The following is an 18,031-nucleotide window of genomic DNA, read 5'->3' as shown; positions in this document are numbered from 1 at the left end:
TTAAAAGTAGACCTGCCACTGACAGATTATGCAAGGTGCCATTGCTAAAATTGTTCTCTAGGTTTTTTTCCTCTGGTGATAAAGGCCGAGGGTTAGAACACAAGCAGGCGGTACTTTATAGTACCAGGTCAGAGATGGCAGTTTAAATACAGTAGAGCCTTTTTGCTCGTCCAGCTCCTGTCTACACTTAAGTCCCACTTTGCAGAATACAGGATCATGCAGGTGAATATTACAAAAAGGAACAGGCAATGTCCCTTGTGCAATAATCTCCTACCTGCCTGATCCTGCAAGGGAACTGTCAAAAAAAGCCGCGCTTCACAGCTCAGCTATTGAAGCCTAGCAATCCCAGCCTTAGATGGGATCATCTCAACAAGGCTAAATACCTCACAGCCCCATGGTGTATGTGACCTCCCAATATTGGTTGTAAGCAATAAAGTGTCTGAAAACCATAACAATAAACTCCATGTTTATATATACTTGCTTTACAAGTGCCAAAAAAAACAACTGTTGATTTTGACAAAACTCAAGTGAGCCGACAACTTCCTGTGTTCTCCTCCTAGGCGGTTGGGAGGGATTACAGAGATGGAGAGGGCTGTGATCTGTAGAATTTATCAGAAAAGAAGTCTGACTCTGTGCTTTGGGATATTAGATCTGAAAATACACTGTTGTGTCAAAAAGGCAAGGTAGAAGGAAGTACATTAGATTTCTGGCACATCAAGAACTATTCTGTACTTGTAGTGTGTTAAAACTGTAAAGGAATGCATGTATTGCAGAATTAGCACATAATTTAAATGTCCTTTCTTTGAAAAGTTGTGAAAAAATAAATTTAGGTTATTTTGTGCCCTTGTGGATGTTTGTGTGTAGATTTTCCCATTCATTTCCTCATCTGGGTTGTTACTATGTTGCATCTATTACTACTGGTACAACCTTATGTACTGCCCTGTTTAATTTTTCATTGGGTCTATTGTTTTTATTCTAATTATAAACTTTGTCCTAATTTCTTTACTTTTCTTGGCTTAGTTTTAGAATGTACGTAAACCTTTCAAACTTTATAATTTTCCCTACTTTTTGCTGTGAAGTGTCTACCTGGACACCGAGCAGACGCTGGTGCTAACAAGCCCTAAGGGCTGCGTGTGCATGCCAACAACAACTTCAGTTTTTCATGTCTCTGTTCATACTTGTGAAGATCACTCACTCCTGAGTAATGTTGTTTTTTGGTAATTGTAATTAACCAGCTTCTATCATGTGAGGGCTTTATAAATGACTGGACTTAACATTTAAAAGCTGGGCCTAATCGAAAATCTGAAAACCCCTTCAATATTTGAATGTTTAATACTCTATAGTTTTTTTGGTTTTCTGTTGAATCATAAAGGAATTGATAATTTTCCCAGCCCTGTAATATTCCATTTTAGGATATATTAGATTGGCAGTGTGGACAATAAATGTGTATAGGCTTTTTTGCTTTGATTCTTCTTGTGTTAGGTTATAGGATTATGCTACCTGCAATGCATACATGGTTTATGACCTCTAATCTCTTCTTTGCTTACTTGTATTTTCATACTCTTTTGAAACCAACACTATATTCACATTATGATTATTTTTGCCCCAAGGTGTACCCTTTTCTGCCCGGTCCCCCCCTATGATCTAGCTCTTTGGGCTATATATATAGAATTCTTGAGGGCTGTTAGACATGTAGGCTCCTTCTAACTGCCTGAATAGTTTTGTTCCTGCAGATTTCAGACCTTCAAAAAAGTGAAATGTGCAAAAGGTATTGAGTTCCATGATGTGCTGTGTTCTAAAATGTCTTCCATATGGAAATTCTCTTAATAAGCATCAAACTCAACTGCGCTATATCTGGCTGACCTAGTGCACAATATATACAACTGCACTATAGACCTAGTGCAGAATATTTAGATTTTAAAGTATGCTACTGAAAAATGTGATTGTTGACATGCATTCCAGTCCACACAAATATCTGACTGTGGCCATACTGTATTCTGTTTTTTTTTATTTTTTTATTTTTTTTTTATTATATACTGAAAAGGTCTGTCTAATTTGAAAGTATTTTACTTTTCATTGTCCAACAATGGCACACCCACTATGTTCCTGCCTGTTACCTTTACTTTGTACTTAAACATGCCATTTAGGTAACGCTATCAAATGAAGTCCATGTGAATTGTTTTTTTTTTTTTTTTTTTTTTTTTTTTTTTTTTTTTTTATTGTAACACATTAATGTATCTTTGTCACACTCTTTTTTTGGATTTGTCCAGCATATTGTACACTTGTTTAGGCAGTATGGTAGCACTGGAGTTAGTCTGACAAATACTTTGACTTTCTCTATAGCTGCTAGTTTGATCATATTTCACACTGTCCTGCATGTGTTGTGTGACTCATTTGGGTGTGGTAACAAATGTATTGTATGCAATGACAAAATACGAGGGACATTATAGCAGAAATGCCTGTGGTTCTTCTACAAGCTGTGTAATGCTGATGTCCTTAGAGTGCAGTATGTTGCTATAGCAAGTTCTGTCTTCCTATGGTTGAATTTGGTCATTTTACTATAGTTCAAGAATTAGTTATGTTGAAGAAACCATTTTTAGTATGGGTGATGAGTGGTGTTCTGAGTGTTTTGACATTGTTTTGGTCTTTCAAAACCTTCTGATGCAGATGAAATGGAGGTAGCTAGTAGAAGATCAATGTGGTCAATACAGAACTTTTATACTTTCATACACTTTCCTCCATGCCAAGGTACTGCATTCATGATGTGCTTCGATAAAACACACCCAAGCTTGGTAAAATTTGCATTCAGTATGTATATTGGCAAGTTAACCCTTAAGGAGGAACTAGAATGAAAAATGCAAAAACAAAATAACCACTGACCTTTAATTCCACAGAGCAGTCCAATTCATCTAGGGGTGTCTTCCATCAGGTCTCGTGTCGTCCCAGAGCTGACTTTCTGGACGCCGCCATCTTCTTTTCTTCCCGTTTCTTCTTCCCCAGTACTGCTCACTGCAGCCCCCATACATTCCCTGAGGAGCTGCCACATGGAGTAGCCCAAGGGCTAGCACGAGTAAGCGGCAAATGCAACCTCATTTCTAGTCTGAATAAGCCCTATGGGTTGTGTTCATAAGGATTTTAGTATGGGTTGTAGCATAGATTAGAGTCTCCATATCAAGCCTGGCATCACTTTGATGTGATGGTTGTTTCCTTGTGACCATGACAGGAAATGAGGACAATGGGGTCACCAAGACCGAAAGACACTGCATTAAAAATCTAATAGCTTTAAATGTTTCTGCATTTCTTTCGATAAAAATTCTTTTGTTGCTGCCTTTGAGTTTTTTGGAGACTTCAACTTCCACTCCACTTTCTTTTGATTCCTTTATTATCAAGACAAGAAATGAAGGAAAATCTTACTGGTGTGGACTTGGAGTGCAGTAAGAAATATAACCTTAATTTACGCTCCAGTTTTAAAAGTTAAGCTATAAACAGGCTTTTGTTGCCTCTTTACCTAGTAACGTAACTTGTTAATGGGGAGTCTTAACATTTGTCAGGTTGGAACCCTGGAATTGCTATGAACCAACTGTCCCTAAAGAATGGAGCAGCTTGGAAACTTAGGGGTCTTTTTCATTTCATTAAAATGTGTTAGGACTGAAATAAATATCACGGACTGCCTGGCCCCCAGAGTCTTTCCTCCAGCTTGTTTTGTCTTTAATGATGTTTGAGTGTCTACTGTATAAATAGATGAGGCCTTAAATGATTATGGCAGCATAGATGTAATGTTTGCCCTTGGGGTAGGTTAGGTATAGTTGGTGAAGTTGTTGATAAACACCTGATTGGCTATTTTCCGTCTATTATAACAGTCATCAGCTGCCTATTTATATGGCTGCAATTTTTGTGCTTTGATACATAGTTACAGGATTTGCTTGACCATGTCATAGTGTTAATGTCCTTAAAACTGATTTTTTTTTTTTTCCAGAAAAAGTATGCCGACTTATATCAAGGCCAGGTTTCACATAAAATGTATTTCTAATCTCAGAGGAAGTATGTTCCTGTTTCCTGTCTAAACACTTGCTGAAGAACAAAATAAATCTATAGTGCCAACTCTGGGGATACTGATTTTTTTTTCTTCTTGACTGGAAGGATTTTTCTCCAAGGCTGACTTATAACTTGTAAAGATTAGAAACCGGATGTTCAAGACTGAATGCATAATAGTTTGCTGCCACATTGTTGCTGTTCTTTGTTAATTGAGAGCATTTAGAATTCATCTGCTGGCTTATGTTTTCTGATCTACATGTTTTTAAATGAAAAGTTAGGAATATTAAATAAAGGGAGCAGAATCTGGAAGGTTTTTATATTATACAGTCAGTAAACCAAAGCTGCAGATCGCAGCTTTTCTTACTCATAAATGAGTAGGATGCCTACGTCACTCATAATTTATATGTGTATATATAATTTATATATTTTTATATATATATATATATACACACACACACACCCATACCATCCTTTACTCTTTTGTATTAGTTTCTGCCCACTAAGCATAAAAATTGATTAAAAAATTTATAATGGTTAAGCTGACTGGAAAAAATCATGCTAAAGGAAGTAAACCTAGGTAAAAAAAATGTTTTGTTTTTTTTTTCTTTTCCTGAAGCTCCTTGACACAAAAAGGGCTAGGGATGAGCCCATCAGTCTTGCTTTGACAGTAACTATTGTATTATCAGGCAAACTGGAATGATTGGTTGTAATCCCTAGTTGTGAATGTATAATTATTGCCAGGACTACAACCCAGTTTAATGAAACACAATATCCAAGGATATTTGGTACTCGAAAAAAATACCAAATACTAATTTCATTCAGGGAAATTCTCCTGGTGTCCTAGATTCCTTTCTGTTCTAATCACCCCAAGGGAAGGCAGTGAACTACTTTTCAGAATGCACTTATTTTTGTTTTCTTTGTTCACAAGAGTAGTGGACACACATTCAAGATAAACCATGACTGACGATTTATAAATAAAAATAGTTTTAAGCTTCTTCAGAAATTAGAACATCTGGACAATGTGACACTAGAATATAAGCCTAAACATGACTTGCAACTCCTGTTAGCATCACTTCAGACATGCAAACAGAAGTCCGTTTCCGGCACTGATTTCTCGCCACTTAATGTCATCATGTTTTAAATGAAAGGAGCTTGCTGCATAATGTTGACATCTAATTTAGATTTAAAAAAGTAGTGGACAGCTCAATTCCCAATTTAGATAGTTCACTGATTGCAAATTTGGACTTCTGTATATCCATAAAAATGTTATTGTGTTATATTCTTCAGAAAGATGTTCAGAAGCCCTGACCTACCTATTGGTGTTCGACTTGCATTGCAAATGAGAATGCATAGCATGCTGGAAGCATCATGACATCTTCGAAGTGTTCTGTTCCTAACCTCATAAATATATACTGTGCATGCAGTTGCTATAGAGATTAATCTGCCACTGTTCACAATGCCTCACTGCTCACAGATGCATCCATTCTGTAACTGACTGCCACAGTGTATGGAAGAGCCTGAATAAAACCATGTAATAAACCTGCAGCTGATATCTGCTGCAGATTTTGGTTAGCTTAGTTTGATGGGGACACTGGATATATTTTTGTGGCTTATTTATAGCGCTATAACTTTTTAGTTGTTTGAGTTGATAATTTGTGTTGGTAACCAGGTGTTGGTTTTCTAATTGGCAAGTTCACCCTGTGGAATAACTTGTTTGTTTGCCACTTCTCTTGGGAATAGTCATTCGACAGCTAGAAATAGGTGTATGAAAACATCAGATCAGAGCGATTTTGAAGCCTATTTTACAAGGTTTACCAATATCACATATGAAAAATATACAGCTCAAACGTGTGTTCTTTTCTGTAAATTGGGGATGTTGTATGCCAAATACTTGGTCTTTTATTAGTTTGGCAATCAATGTATCTTTGTATGTTGCTTCAAAAAGCCTAAAAATGCCACTGAAAGTAAACATGGATAAGACAAGATTGCATTGACATCATTTTGTACTTGAAAGCTTCCTGTTTATTGATTCCGGCAAATGTGACTGCCTGCAATCTTTCAGTGTTACCAAAGAAAGGGAGTCGCTTGTGCAGCAGAATCTCCTCAGACAATTTGCTTGTGCAACTTTTTCTCATTTCTAAATTATATTTTTATGCTTTGCTGCAGGTCTGCGCGATAAAAAAAAATTTGAATTTTGATGTACAATAGAGCAGCACAAGAAACATCCCAATAGGAAATGTAAGCAGAGTAAAGGAGTTGAGCTCATCATTCTGTTTCTCCTTTCATTGTCCAGCCACAGGCTAAAGGAGCGGGAAATCTTATAACTGTACAGATGGATGATGTCAGACATGGGGTAGTGTGGTAGAGTGGTTTACATAAAAAACATTTTTGTAGCAGGACCTACTCCTTTGTGCAACAGGGAACAAGAGGGTGCAATGCAACCCTATAAAATGACCTCAGGGGCAAGGTTTGCACATGTTTCTGACCAAGCTGCTAGAAACACTCTATTAAGGTGGCACCTGTGTACAGCCTGGCTGACATTTTGTAGAGAATACTTGATTTCAAGTTTGCCATTGGCAATCTTGTTATCTTCAAGGTTATGGTATCCTGACTGCTGTTGGGTAAACCCCCTAGACCCATTGTTGGTTCAGGACATTGCCTGGTCTTATGTGGCCAAAGTATGTAGGCAGTCCCTGTGTGATAAAGGCATTCATTCCATTAACTGTCCCCAACGGTCCACAGGATTGAATCTAACAAGATCTTCTGGGACAGTGTATCTGTGCCACAGACAGTCCCACCAGTTTATTGCTCTGATCCGGATCTGCGTACAGGCACATCAGAGCCACATTATGAGTTGTGGTAAAGTTCATACCAGTTTAATCAGTCTGTAATTTCAGTTCTTAGCTTGGTATACTTTTTTTAATCGTCATCTGTGGGTTATTGAATTTGGTTCATAATAATTTCGCCATTGGAATCTGTTTTCAGCATTTTTTTTTTTTTTTTTTAAGTAATATACTTTCTAAAAGATGACTCTTGCTATTAAATAGTGTTGCAGTTTTTTTTGAACGTTTTAAGCTATATATGTAGAATGATTTTTACCAAGAGTGATAAGATCTTAAACCTCTTTTGTTGATGACTGCCAAGTCTTTTCAAAACTGAGCTACCTTTCCATCTTAGCTTTGCAACTTTTTTGGATATTGGATACACTTTTATTTGCAAGATGGTGTTGATTTGCAGTGGCTTGGAATGTTTTTCAAAATTTGTCTGATACAATGGGTTTTCTTCATACACATAAATGGATACAAAAATGAAGTCTGCAATATCTTAAGCTAATTCATCTGCCTGTCACGCAAAATTACCTCAAGGAGTGTTCTGCATGAAGCAAAGTCTAATTTTGTGGTGTGTGTGGGTTTGTTTTTGCTGTTCTTTTAAAGCTTTGCCCAACAAAAATTGCAGAATCACAAGGAATGGAAGGGATGAGTATAATTTTAAATAAAAGTATAATTTTATGCAAGATTAACGTAGCCAACCGGTGGTCCACGGCTCTGGCCTGTGCACCCCGGACTGTGGTCATGAAAAGGACCCCGCTTGGGCGACGCAAAGGCCAGAGCCGCGGACCACATCCCCAATGCAGTTCCCAGGCTCGGGGAAGTGGGTGGAAGTAGGCTTCCCCGCCCACTCCCATTGCAGGCTTAGATCTGCAATGGGAAAGGGGGCGGGGTTATGCCATAATGTCACTCTTGGAGAGGATATATATATTATATTATGATTACTTTGTATTGGATTCAATACAGTTATTTTGTATTGAATCCAATACAAAATAATTTGAAATTCCCGCCACCCTTCCTCCCACGCACCATACCACCGGGAACTCCTGGGAAACGTCAGCGCACTCGCCGGGGGGCAGATCGGACAGAGGACGCGGCCAGAGGATGGGATCGGACGGGCCGGGCACTGGAAGACGCCGGTGGGACCAGGTAAGTCTTTATTTTAATTTTTTTTTAGCTACCCAAGCTACCACACTTGGGGTTACCTACCGCTCAGGAGGTTAAAGGACAAAAACATATTGCATGTAAAAGCTGTTATTTACCTTGGCTTCTTCTGGACTAATCATTCTCTTAAAGGTCACCTCTGTGACATTTTTGTGTTCATTGTAGGACAGTTTTCAGTGCTGTGATATTCTACAGTATTTACAACTTTAATTTAAACTTTAGACTTGGCAGCAGAGTCCCTTTTATTCTCCTCTGCTTTTTTGAGTCAGGAGGGGTTTTTAAGTTCATGTTGTAGCTAATTTTTTTTGTCCTTGTTGAAAGATTTTCCTTGAATTTTTACTTTTCATGACATCCATTCGTGTCGGATTCTTCTTCTTTGTCTGATATTGGTCCCAGGACAAATAGGTGAATGTCTCCAGCAGGACAAATAGGTGAATATCTCCAGCAGGGACACGGAGGACATTAAAAATCCTGGAAGAAGGTGTCGCTTTCCCACTCTTCCCCTAAATATAGGTTTACAGTAATGGTGCTTCTGTGTTTCTTTCACGACTTTTCATTCTTCGAGGTCTGTGCATGGTAAAGTGTTGCCATTTGTCTTGATACTGCAAGTAATTGTGATTGCATGAGGAACCCACACCCAAGTCTGATTTACCACACCTTTTCCTCTTTCAACTGCTGTGTAAGAAATAATCTAACAGAATATCGACAGCAAATTCATAAAAAGTGTCATTTGAGTTTCCTGTGCTGTTATTGTTAGGATACAAAACCTTTGGGAACTACTTTTTATAATAGTTGACAGTGTGTGTGTGAAGGGGGGGTCTTTGCATTATTTAGTATGCATCATTCTAGATGCATACTGTAGATGAAACACTTGCTTCCAAGTGCCAAGATTTTTCCCCACCCCAGATATAAGATGAAAGTGCATGTATTTTAGGCTTGGTACCGCATTCTAGCAGGCTTAATGTGTCAATCCCTCTACATATATTTTTTGACACTTAAAGCATTGATTTGGAAAAGTATGTAAAACATAATAATGAAAATAATATTTCTTACTCTATTGGGAAGTTTTTTGTGCTTTGCTGGACAGGGGAAAACCCTTTGGCGTGAACAAAATTTCTATCTTTGAGAAGTATAATGGGAACACAAGTCCCTTTCATCTGGATTTATTGACAACTGAATTTCGGATTTACCCTTATGTTTTTCTGACATAATGGGCAGAGACTGATAGAGGGGAAAATCTCCCTAAATTTCGGTCAGGGCACTATCTGCATGGAGTTTGCAGGTTCTCCCCATGTTAGTGTATGGGTTTCCTCCTACATTCCAAAAACATGCTGTTAGGTTAATTGGCTTCCCCCCCATATTGACTTTAGGCTGTATTAGACTTATGACTGAAGTAGGGACATTAGATTGTGAGCTCCTTTGAGGGGACCGCTAGTGACATGAATATGGACTTTGGAAAGTGCTGCGTAATATGTCGGAGCTATATAAATACTGTTATAATAATAAAGGGAATCTGTCAACAATTTAAATGTGACCAAACCTATAACCCTGTTCTATTAAGACCTGGTAGGTTAGCAATCTTTATTCTGACTACTATCAAGTTCACAGAAAGTATAATCTCGCAGTGTGCCAACGCAGCATTTTCTTTGAAGATCCTCTTTAGCACGCAGTAATCCTTCTCATGCATTGATATTCTTACATATCTGTGCTCCAGCTCTGTGGTACTGCTAATGGCTTGTGTCTCTCCTCCACCATTTGGGTGTGCACGCCACGTTATTCTGTCTGACTGGAAGTGCATTGTGATCTTAAAAGTGGGTTCTGTGTAATTTGTTAATTGTTTAGAATGTATTAGCATCCTATATAATGATTATTAGAAAGTCCAAGAGGTATAAAATATTGAATACACAACAGTAAAGGAATGGCATATTCCTTAGCTAGCTGTAGATTTAGCTTTGAATTTATTTTATTACAGTAGTAGCTTGTTCTATTGTTAAACCTCATTTAGAACTGTGCATTGCAGTGCCCCATATATAATACCTAGCACCTCAAAGGCACCTAGCCAGCACAACCTTTATGCATTTTAGTGCACCATAGCATAGCAGACAGTCTGCATTTTAGGAAAAAATGCCACTAAAGCTATGTACAGGTGTCAATTTGGGCTGCTGGAAATAATATTTTGTTAGTTTCCACTGACAGCATTTTGACAATTCGGACTATTGGACACAGTCTATAGTTATCTAGCATATGTACATAGCTTTATTTATCTGTGGTTTGGTGCTTACCAGAGGAATAGTGAATACCTGCCCTTACTACCAATACTGAGCCGCCTTCCTAGTAGGAAATGTTAACAAATTGAAAAAATTTGAAATAAACCTGTACCTTAATCATATGTGTATGGAAATGAGGTAATGGGTTCATGTTTCATTTGCCTCAAGAGGAAGTTATATATTGAGCTAAGCTGAATATGGGCGTTGGTGGATGAGTTTTCTGAATGTCTACCCTGGGGAAGTCATGGTTTTAATGAAGTATGCATCCGTTAATCCATCTGGGCAGATTAGCACCAAAATTGTGTACATTATTCGGCTACAACTGCATTAAAGCCTGCATCCTTCCAAAATTGTTTCAGATAAGTTTAGAGGGATTTACATCTATCAGATTTGTTTATATTTTAGAATACAGTAATAAAACAAAGGTTCTCTATTTAAACTTTTGGCTACCATTGAGCCTTTAGCTAACAAATGTTGATCATTCTATAGCTTCCTGCAAGAATGCTGTACTATGTGTTTTGGCGCTTTAGGGATAATTTACTATTAATATTGTTCCATTCATCTTTAAGTGATCACAGATCTTAATATATAACGTAAAATAAAATTGCCTTTTATATTTTCAGTTCTTTAGATTTGCCTGTCCTTAGTGACGGGTAGAGGAGCTTTGGCTTTTCCACCTGAAATTCCCTCATACTTTTTATCTTGCATTATGGTTCTCCTGGCTGGAACGGGATTTAGCTTTAGCAATGGTTTTGCAGCAATGCAAACTCAAACATTTGATGTAATGTTACATACAGTCTTTCAAGCTAGACGCTTGTAAATGCAGCTTTAAGTAAACTGCTTCTCTGCCAAACGGAGCATTAACATACAGGAATATTTTCGTCAACAAGATTAAGGGGATTTGCTCTCAGGTGCATTTTACTAATTGAGTCTGCATTTGACATGACTGGAGGTAACTGAACAGTGGTGGGAAAGAAGCCGAAAGGTGAGCATGGCATTGATCTACAAATGGACATAGACTATCAGGGCAGCAAATTCAGTAAATGTTTTAGAATTGATGATTACCCCAATTGTCAACCTGATTTGCATATAGTCTTGAGACTTTTTTTTTCTTCGACTGGAAGGGTCCTTCTGTACAACTTTTTTTTTTTTTTTCATGGTCTCTATTCTGATTTGCCTCTAAATGGTTTTGTGAATAGATATTGAAGTTTAATTCAAGGGGTAAGCTTTAATAATTCAGACCTACACAGAAGAGAGGATTTAATTTTTGTTTACTCCATTCGGACATTTATCTGGCTGGTTTTGAAATTGATATTAATAGGCTGAAGTTAACTCAAGGCAAAATGGTAAGCTTTAACAATTTAGACCTACACAGAAGAGGGGGATTTAGTTGGTGTTTACTCTAGTCGGACACTTATCTGGCTGGTTTTAACAAGCTGCTAAGTGTATTAGCCTGGAATCAAATACAGCCATCTGGCAATTTCTCACACATTTCCCGTTCTAACAAGCTACTTTTCCTTTTATTTCTGCAAATGTCTTGATGTGTCCTTTCAAATCCAGAGGTTTTTAAGCTTTGTCAAATGTTGGATATTTTTACTCAATAGTACCGCATGTATCATTGTATATATCATTGAATAGGAGTTTTGCCACATATAGGCATTTCTTTTTCTTGTACTGTTAGAAACCCTTCATCTACAGCTATGTTTATGAACACGCCAAAGCTGAAACCCAAAAAGTAAAGAATGTTTTTACCTATGGAAAAAACTTGTTATGCTACTCCAAGGACAGTGCAGTTGAATCAAAAGCAACCAATGGATTAGGGTCAGAAGGATAGCGGACAGTTTAAGACTCTCAGCCGGTTTTGTGTTAACCGGATTTGAATGAGTAACTGAGCTCTATTCCGGGCTTAAAGATGACATTGTATGGAGGACAGGTGAAAGGAATGTAGCTAAAGAACACACACTTGCGCCTTCTACCAGAACTTGCCAAGCCTACCATTGGTGCTGAATTTTGAGGAGAAGGAAGTATAGTTTTCAGGTGTCACCCTGTTGGTATGGACGTCAACTACTTTGTAACTTTACATTTTTTTTTTCTCCAGGATATTTCTTTAATCTTGCCTCATTCAATCTATAGATCATAGATAGACATCTTTATGTTCAGAATATTTCCTGAAAATAGAATTTGCCGCTGGAAGAAGGCAGTTTCTTCTGTTTAGGTTTTAAAATACCAAAACCAAATGGGGGTTTCTGTGCCAGGAGTATCTGTGTGAACGTATTCCTAAATAGGTTATCTGAAAAATGTCCTGGTAGCTTGTATAGGTAATGTAAAAATGTAATGTTTCCTCCTTTTGGGTTTTGTGATTCTTGTATTAAGTTTCGATTTTCTTTTAACAGAATTGAGTGTTGGTGGTAGAGAAGATTTATTTTAGTGAAGAAAAATGAGTGAACTCGATCAGCTACGCCAGGAGGCCGAGCAACTCAAGAACCAAATCAGAGTAAGTAAATTGATGTCTTCTTGTAAAGTTTTAGTCTCCTTTTTAGAGTTATCTGGTAAAAAAAGGTAAAATATATATTCTACAAGCACACAAGCCTAACTAGTTGGCACAGGACCTTTCTTGTATAGTTACGGTAGGTTTTGAAGAAAGGAAAAATGCAGTGCTGTTAATAAACAACAAATTCCAATATTTTTATTTCACTTGCCTGTATTTTTAAGGACTGTTTTATGTTGGAGCACTGTGACAGAGCTTTACACTCCTAAAAGACGTCTGCTCTGTGTGACTTGGTTATGTAGTACCTCGACAGTAGACTGCATGGCTGCTGGAATGTAAACTCTTGTCACAATGTATTTGCAGAACTGCCTTTGTAAATGTGTTGTGCCCAAGTTTGTATCTCTAGCATGCTGGCTTATGTTATGAAAAATACTTGTTATTAAATTGTTAATATTGAGCATGAAGCAGATTAAATAAGCATTTGTGTCCTGTTTACCCAGTATCAGAATTTTAAATTAAAATGGGGTCATTTATTAACATTTTGGGCTTTATTGCTAAATCTAAGCTGACCACTGAATTCTAAATTGTAAATAAAACTGGTGGATTCAAAAGCTTGATATTGAACGGATGCAAGACTGAATCTTGCATTAATGTTGTTCAGTCAACTCAGTAACTTCTTGTGTAAGCTTTCTGTATTTTGGTCAAACTTGGACTGACAGAAAAAGACTGATGGCAAGTATGCAATCTGTGGTGCATTTGAAATTGAGGTTGTGGCACGTTTGACAAGCAGTTTATTTTTTTAATTTTTTTAATAAAATCTTTATAAATTCATACATCCCCAAAGCTACTATGGTGTTCTTGAAACAGAATAGTAAGAAACCAAACATGCGCTGCATTTTATTCACCAGTATTAAAAGTAACTGATGCACATTTTCTATGCACTATAGTCACATGATCTTGGTACATTCATAGCATAGTTACATAGGATTTTAAAATACAATAAAATGCTGTGACTTCTCACGAATGAGACTAGATGTGTCTGATTAATATCACAATATGATGCAAATCTAGGTATCGTGCCGAGTGATGCATTAGTTGCAGCTAAGCATTTGCATCCCAAAAATACCCCCCAGTGCCTGCTAACTTCCAAATTTTTGTTGTAAAATCTTTTCTGCAATTGTTATTGGAAGCTTCATTTCCTCATTCAGTAGGTGTAATCATGATGAGCTCGAACGCTGTCTGTGACAGATGTGCCCATTTATTTATGTATGTGTTGCACCTACAAAAATGTTATTGAGCAGTTTTCAGGTCTAAACCGACATCTTACATTTTCTTCACATTTGAACTCCTGTAATCTAAGTTTGACATCATGGGATGGTGCAAGTTAAAGCTGTTAATAGTAAGCTTTAAGGTATATAGGAGAATTGTTGGACAGTAGTATTGGAGGAATCATCTTGGTAAAAGCTTTTGCACATTAGTTCCTCTGTGGAATTGGATCATGCAGACAAGCTCCCCCAACCCATGCTAATCGGCCTGGTGCATCAGTGATCCTGTAGCTGCTTCATGAATTATCGGATCTCAGGATCCCCTCCCCAGCTACAAGCTGCATAATATACTTATGTTTGTGCCATACTGAATTTAGCTCAGTAAAACTGTCCATATTTGTACTGCATGTTTATTGTATAATGTAATGCAACAGTTGGGAAAGGTGATGGGAGTGGAAGGAAAACAAAGTTCGCCCCTCCAACGACCTGTCTCTTCTACCTTTCTGTCCAGTGCTGTGGCCTCTGTTAGCATTTAGCACTTCTAAGTGTCTGCTGCTGAGCACTGGTTCTCTTCTTGCACCAGGTGGTTCTGTGTCTTATAGTCATGTAGGGGCTGGAGAACTGAGCCATTGCATGAGATTGGGGACATTTTTCATTTGACATTCCTGAAAATGTGAAGTACTAAATGGATAGTGGCTGCAGTGCCAGAACAAGGAGTGCAGGAGGCAAACACCATAGAAAGCTTTATAGCGGGTTCATCTTTTAAGTTTTCTCAATTTTGCTGTGATAGGGGTACCCTACGTGCTTACCATATGATATACAAGCTGTATATTCCCAGTGAGCACAAAGCAATGTGAAATATAATGCATTTTATTTTAGTGTAGTGTGAGCAAAATCTTCTTTCTGTGCAGTTGTACAGTAAAGTCACATTACTTCTTAATTGAACCAACCAAACTGAACTTAAAGGATCTAAAGGAAAAACTCTTTTAAATATAATTCTAAAATATTGACATGAAAGATTTGGTTTTCATGATTCTTGCTCTCATCTGATTCATGCTTTTGATCTGTTTTAATGTGTTTAGACTGTTGATCAAAGCTGGTCATGGCCAAACAAATTCAACATGACAATTAGACATAAACTGGCAGGCTAGAAAAAACAATTCCTAGGTCTGTAAAATGTGCCTATATATTGCAGGATTACGATAGGGCAAACAACGTACCCAACACCCTTGACTGCCCTTGGCTAATGCTATGAATGTTCAGATACCTTTTAGTTCTTTAATGTTAGTGTATTTACAGGGAAATGCACTAAACTAAAGTTGCTTGCAGTTATAGTTTTTCATCAGGAATTTCATCAGCATTCATGATGGTCTCTGGTGAAAATCCAGCATATGTACGTAGCTTAAGTTGAATTGCATGTTTAGATTTTTTTCCCTTCAATTCGGGGTTATTTTTAAATTTGTTTACACAGGCAACCGTCCTTAAAAGGTATTAAGTGGATAAACATAATTTCCCTTATATTAGTGGCACCAGGTCCCAACACTATGTTGGTAAACAGCCTCATAGTACTATAGCAGTGTTACTTCTGTACATGGTCAAATACCTCTCTAGAAATAAATTCTTGGCTGTTTGCTTTATCTTGGTACAAATCGGCTTTTCTGCAGGCGAACAGTTCTCTATGCCTTCATTAATTCTCGTCTCATCTAAACAGTTATTAAAAGCTTGGCTCCAGCCCGAACCAGACTTCCTGGATGTCTTTAGTTTAGTGTATCCGTTAAGAGGCCTGTTTTGCAGAGGGCTGACATGTTGAAATGACTAGTACTAGTTCTGCCTTATTTCCCCTGCCCTTAGAAATGTTGGTTTTTGACTGACATGTCTGTCAAACTTTAATAAACATAGTAAAAAAAAAAAAAAAAAAAAGTCCCAAGTCAGATATTTGCATTTTTAGACAAAGTACATAGTCCAACCTTTTATTGTATCTTAAGTTTTAAGCTAAGGATATTCAAAAACTTGCCTTTAATGAGGTGGGGTTGAACACTAGTTAGTTTTTAAATCTAGGTTGTGTAATATACATCCTTGAACATTCACCACTAGGCAACACTTCAGTAGGAGCTTGTTTTCATGTAGCCTCACCTTTGTGACTTTTCATGCTTTTGTGTCGCCAATCACTTTTTCAGCTTGAAAAAAAGTCCCAGTACTTAATGTTTTAAATGAAAAATGTTGAAAATAAGGAGGTGTGAATATATTGGTGCACGGTGATCATGATGAGCCCTTTGGGCAGGAAAAGTGCAGAGCTACCACACTTTGGAATCTCCAAATGCAGCTTGCAATCAGTATGAAAATCTTGAGGTCATTTAAAAAGTTCATTACTTCTGTATATATGATCGCTGTCTTGACCTGCTCTAGCTGCTTTTGCATGGAGAGGGAAGCATTATGATGTGATGAAAGCCTATTGGCCCGTATACCTTTTCTGGTAACTAAAAAAAAAAACAAAAAACTGAAATATGGTTATATGTTGGGTTCTATGTTGTACTATGAAACCTGAACATTTTCTGTATTTAACTAACCTAAATAGTATTGTTTAAATTTATATATCACCAATCATGTTTATTTTACAGGATGCCAGGAAAGCATGTGCAGATGCCACTCTGGCTCAGGTAAATTGAACGCTTTATTTTACTCTTTTCAGGCTTTAGTATTGCTGTGTTATATTCACTTAATTTTTTTCATTTGCAGATCACAGCCAACATTGATCCAGTAGGTCGAATTCAGATGCGCACTAGACGTACCCTGAGGGGACACCTTGCTAAAATCTATGCTATGCACTGGGGCACAGATTCCAGGTGAGTAGCTATAGATTTTCTATTCCGGCATATGGTGTTGACCAATGTTGTTTAAAGCATACTTTAAATTTCTTAGGGTTTCACACCAACTTGCACAAGCTTTAAATAGTTCTAGGGACTAATATTACACATTGTGTATTACATACGATGTAAACTCTCCGTAAAGGGTGATTGGTGTTTACCGGTTGTTTTAATAGGCACAAGGTATTTTTGGTTTGGGGATCTGTTTTTATATCTACAGAGACAGTTACATATAAAAACAGTGTTCATTATAAAATCTAGAATATAAGTGTTATTTATACAGATACAACTTCATATAACACACACACACTTTTATTTTGGTTCCCAAGGAACAGCAGATCAAAAACTGAGTGCAAGTCTATCATAACCACTTCAATGCTATACAAAGTGTTTGCAGTTGTTTGCATGCTGAGTGAAAGTGACAGTTACCCTTCACATAAGCAAGTGACACCAGTGTTTTTAGTAGCACCCTTGTGCTGCTAAGATCACGGACAATTACCACCCACTTTTTAGAGATCATTCATTAGAAGTGACTGGATCCCTTAACAGACATAAGTGATTCCCTATTGCATGTAATAACAGGTGTTAGACCTGTGCTATTATGATTAAATGCTGTTGTGTAGTTCACACTATCAAGGTATTCTTTAAATCAATTCATCTCTTTTACTACTCCCTACGATCACCAGTGAATATAGTAGTAATGTCTGCTAATATTCTCCCCCATCCTGCGTAACATAGACCTAATACTTTGCCCTCTGCTGCACCAATGCACATGAAGTCAGTATGTATTGCTTATCCACCTGCTGTCCTCCAGAAAACATTTGTGCTATGCGTGACTTTCCTTTGTCACTAGAATGATGGCAGAAAGTGGGTCTGCATTTAAAATTTTTGGTTCATACAAAAATGTGTGGCAAATCTAAGATGAACACAGAATGTAATCACTGTTACAGAATGCTGTACTTAACTGATGTTTTTCCAACTTCTTTTCCCTACAGGCTGCTAGTTAGTGCCTCCCAGGATGGCAAGCTTATCATCTGGGACAGCTATACCACAAACAAGGTGCGTGATAAAATCACTGGTTTACAATGCAGGCTTTGAGATAGTGATACTGAGGCTAAGC

The 18,031-nt window shown here is 37.5% G+C and overlaps 1 protein-coding gene across 3 annotated transcripts in view; it reads left to right on the top strand.

Moving 5' to 3' along the window:
• GNB1 (G protein subunit beta 1) overlaps positions 1–18,031 on the top strand; it is a 41,007-nt gene that overhangs the window by 10,431 nt on the left and 12,545 nt on the right. Inside the window, exons 1-5 of one of the 3 annotated variants that reach the window (XM_072426622.1) lie at positions 11,140–11,279; positions 12,688–12,788; positions 16,666–16,704; positions 16,784–16,890; positions 17,907–17,970. In XM_072426622.1, the coding sequence (XP_072282723.1) occupies positions 12,732–12,788; positions 16,666–16,704; positions 16,784–16,890; positions 17,907–17,970 (267 nt within the window). In that variant the 5' untranslated portion in view covers positions 11,140–11,279; positions 12,688–12,731. Of the gene's footprint in view, positions 1–11,139; positions 11,280–12,208; positions 12,346–12,687; positions 12,789–16,665; positions 16,705–16,783; positions 16,891–17,906; positions 17,971–18,031 lie in introns of those variants that run through there. The other 2 variants (XM_072426621.1, XM_072426620.1) reach the window with 2 other exon arrangements.

Source organism: Pyxicephalus adspersus, chromosome 11, assembly GCF_032062135.1.
Source record: "Pyxicephalus adspersus chromosome 11, UCB_Pads_2.0, whole genome shotgun sequence".
Classification (NCBI taxonomy): domain Eukaryota; kingdom Metazoa; phylum Chordata; class Amphibia; order Anura; family Pyxicephalidae; genus Pyxicephalus; species Pyxicephalus adspersus.
This window is presented reverse-complemented; position numbering and strand designations above follow the sequence as displayed.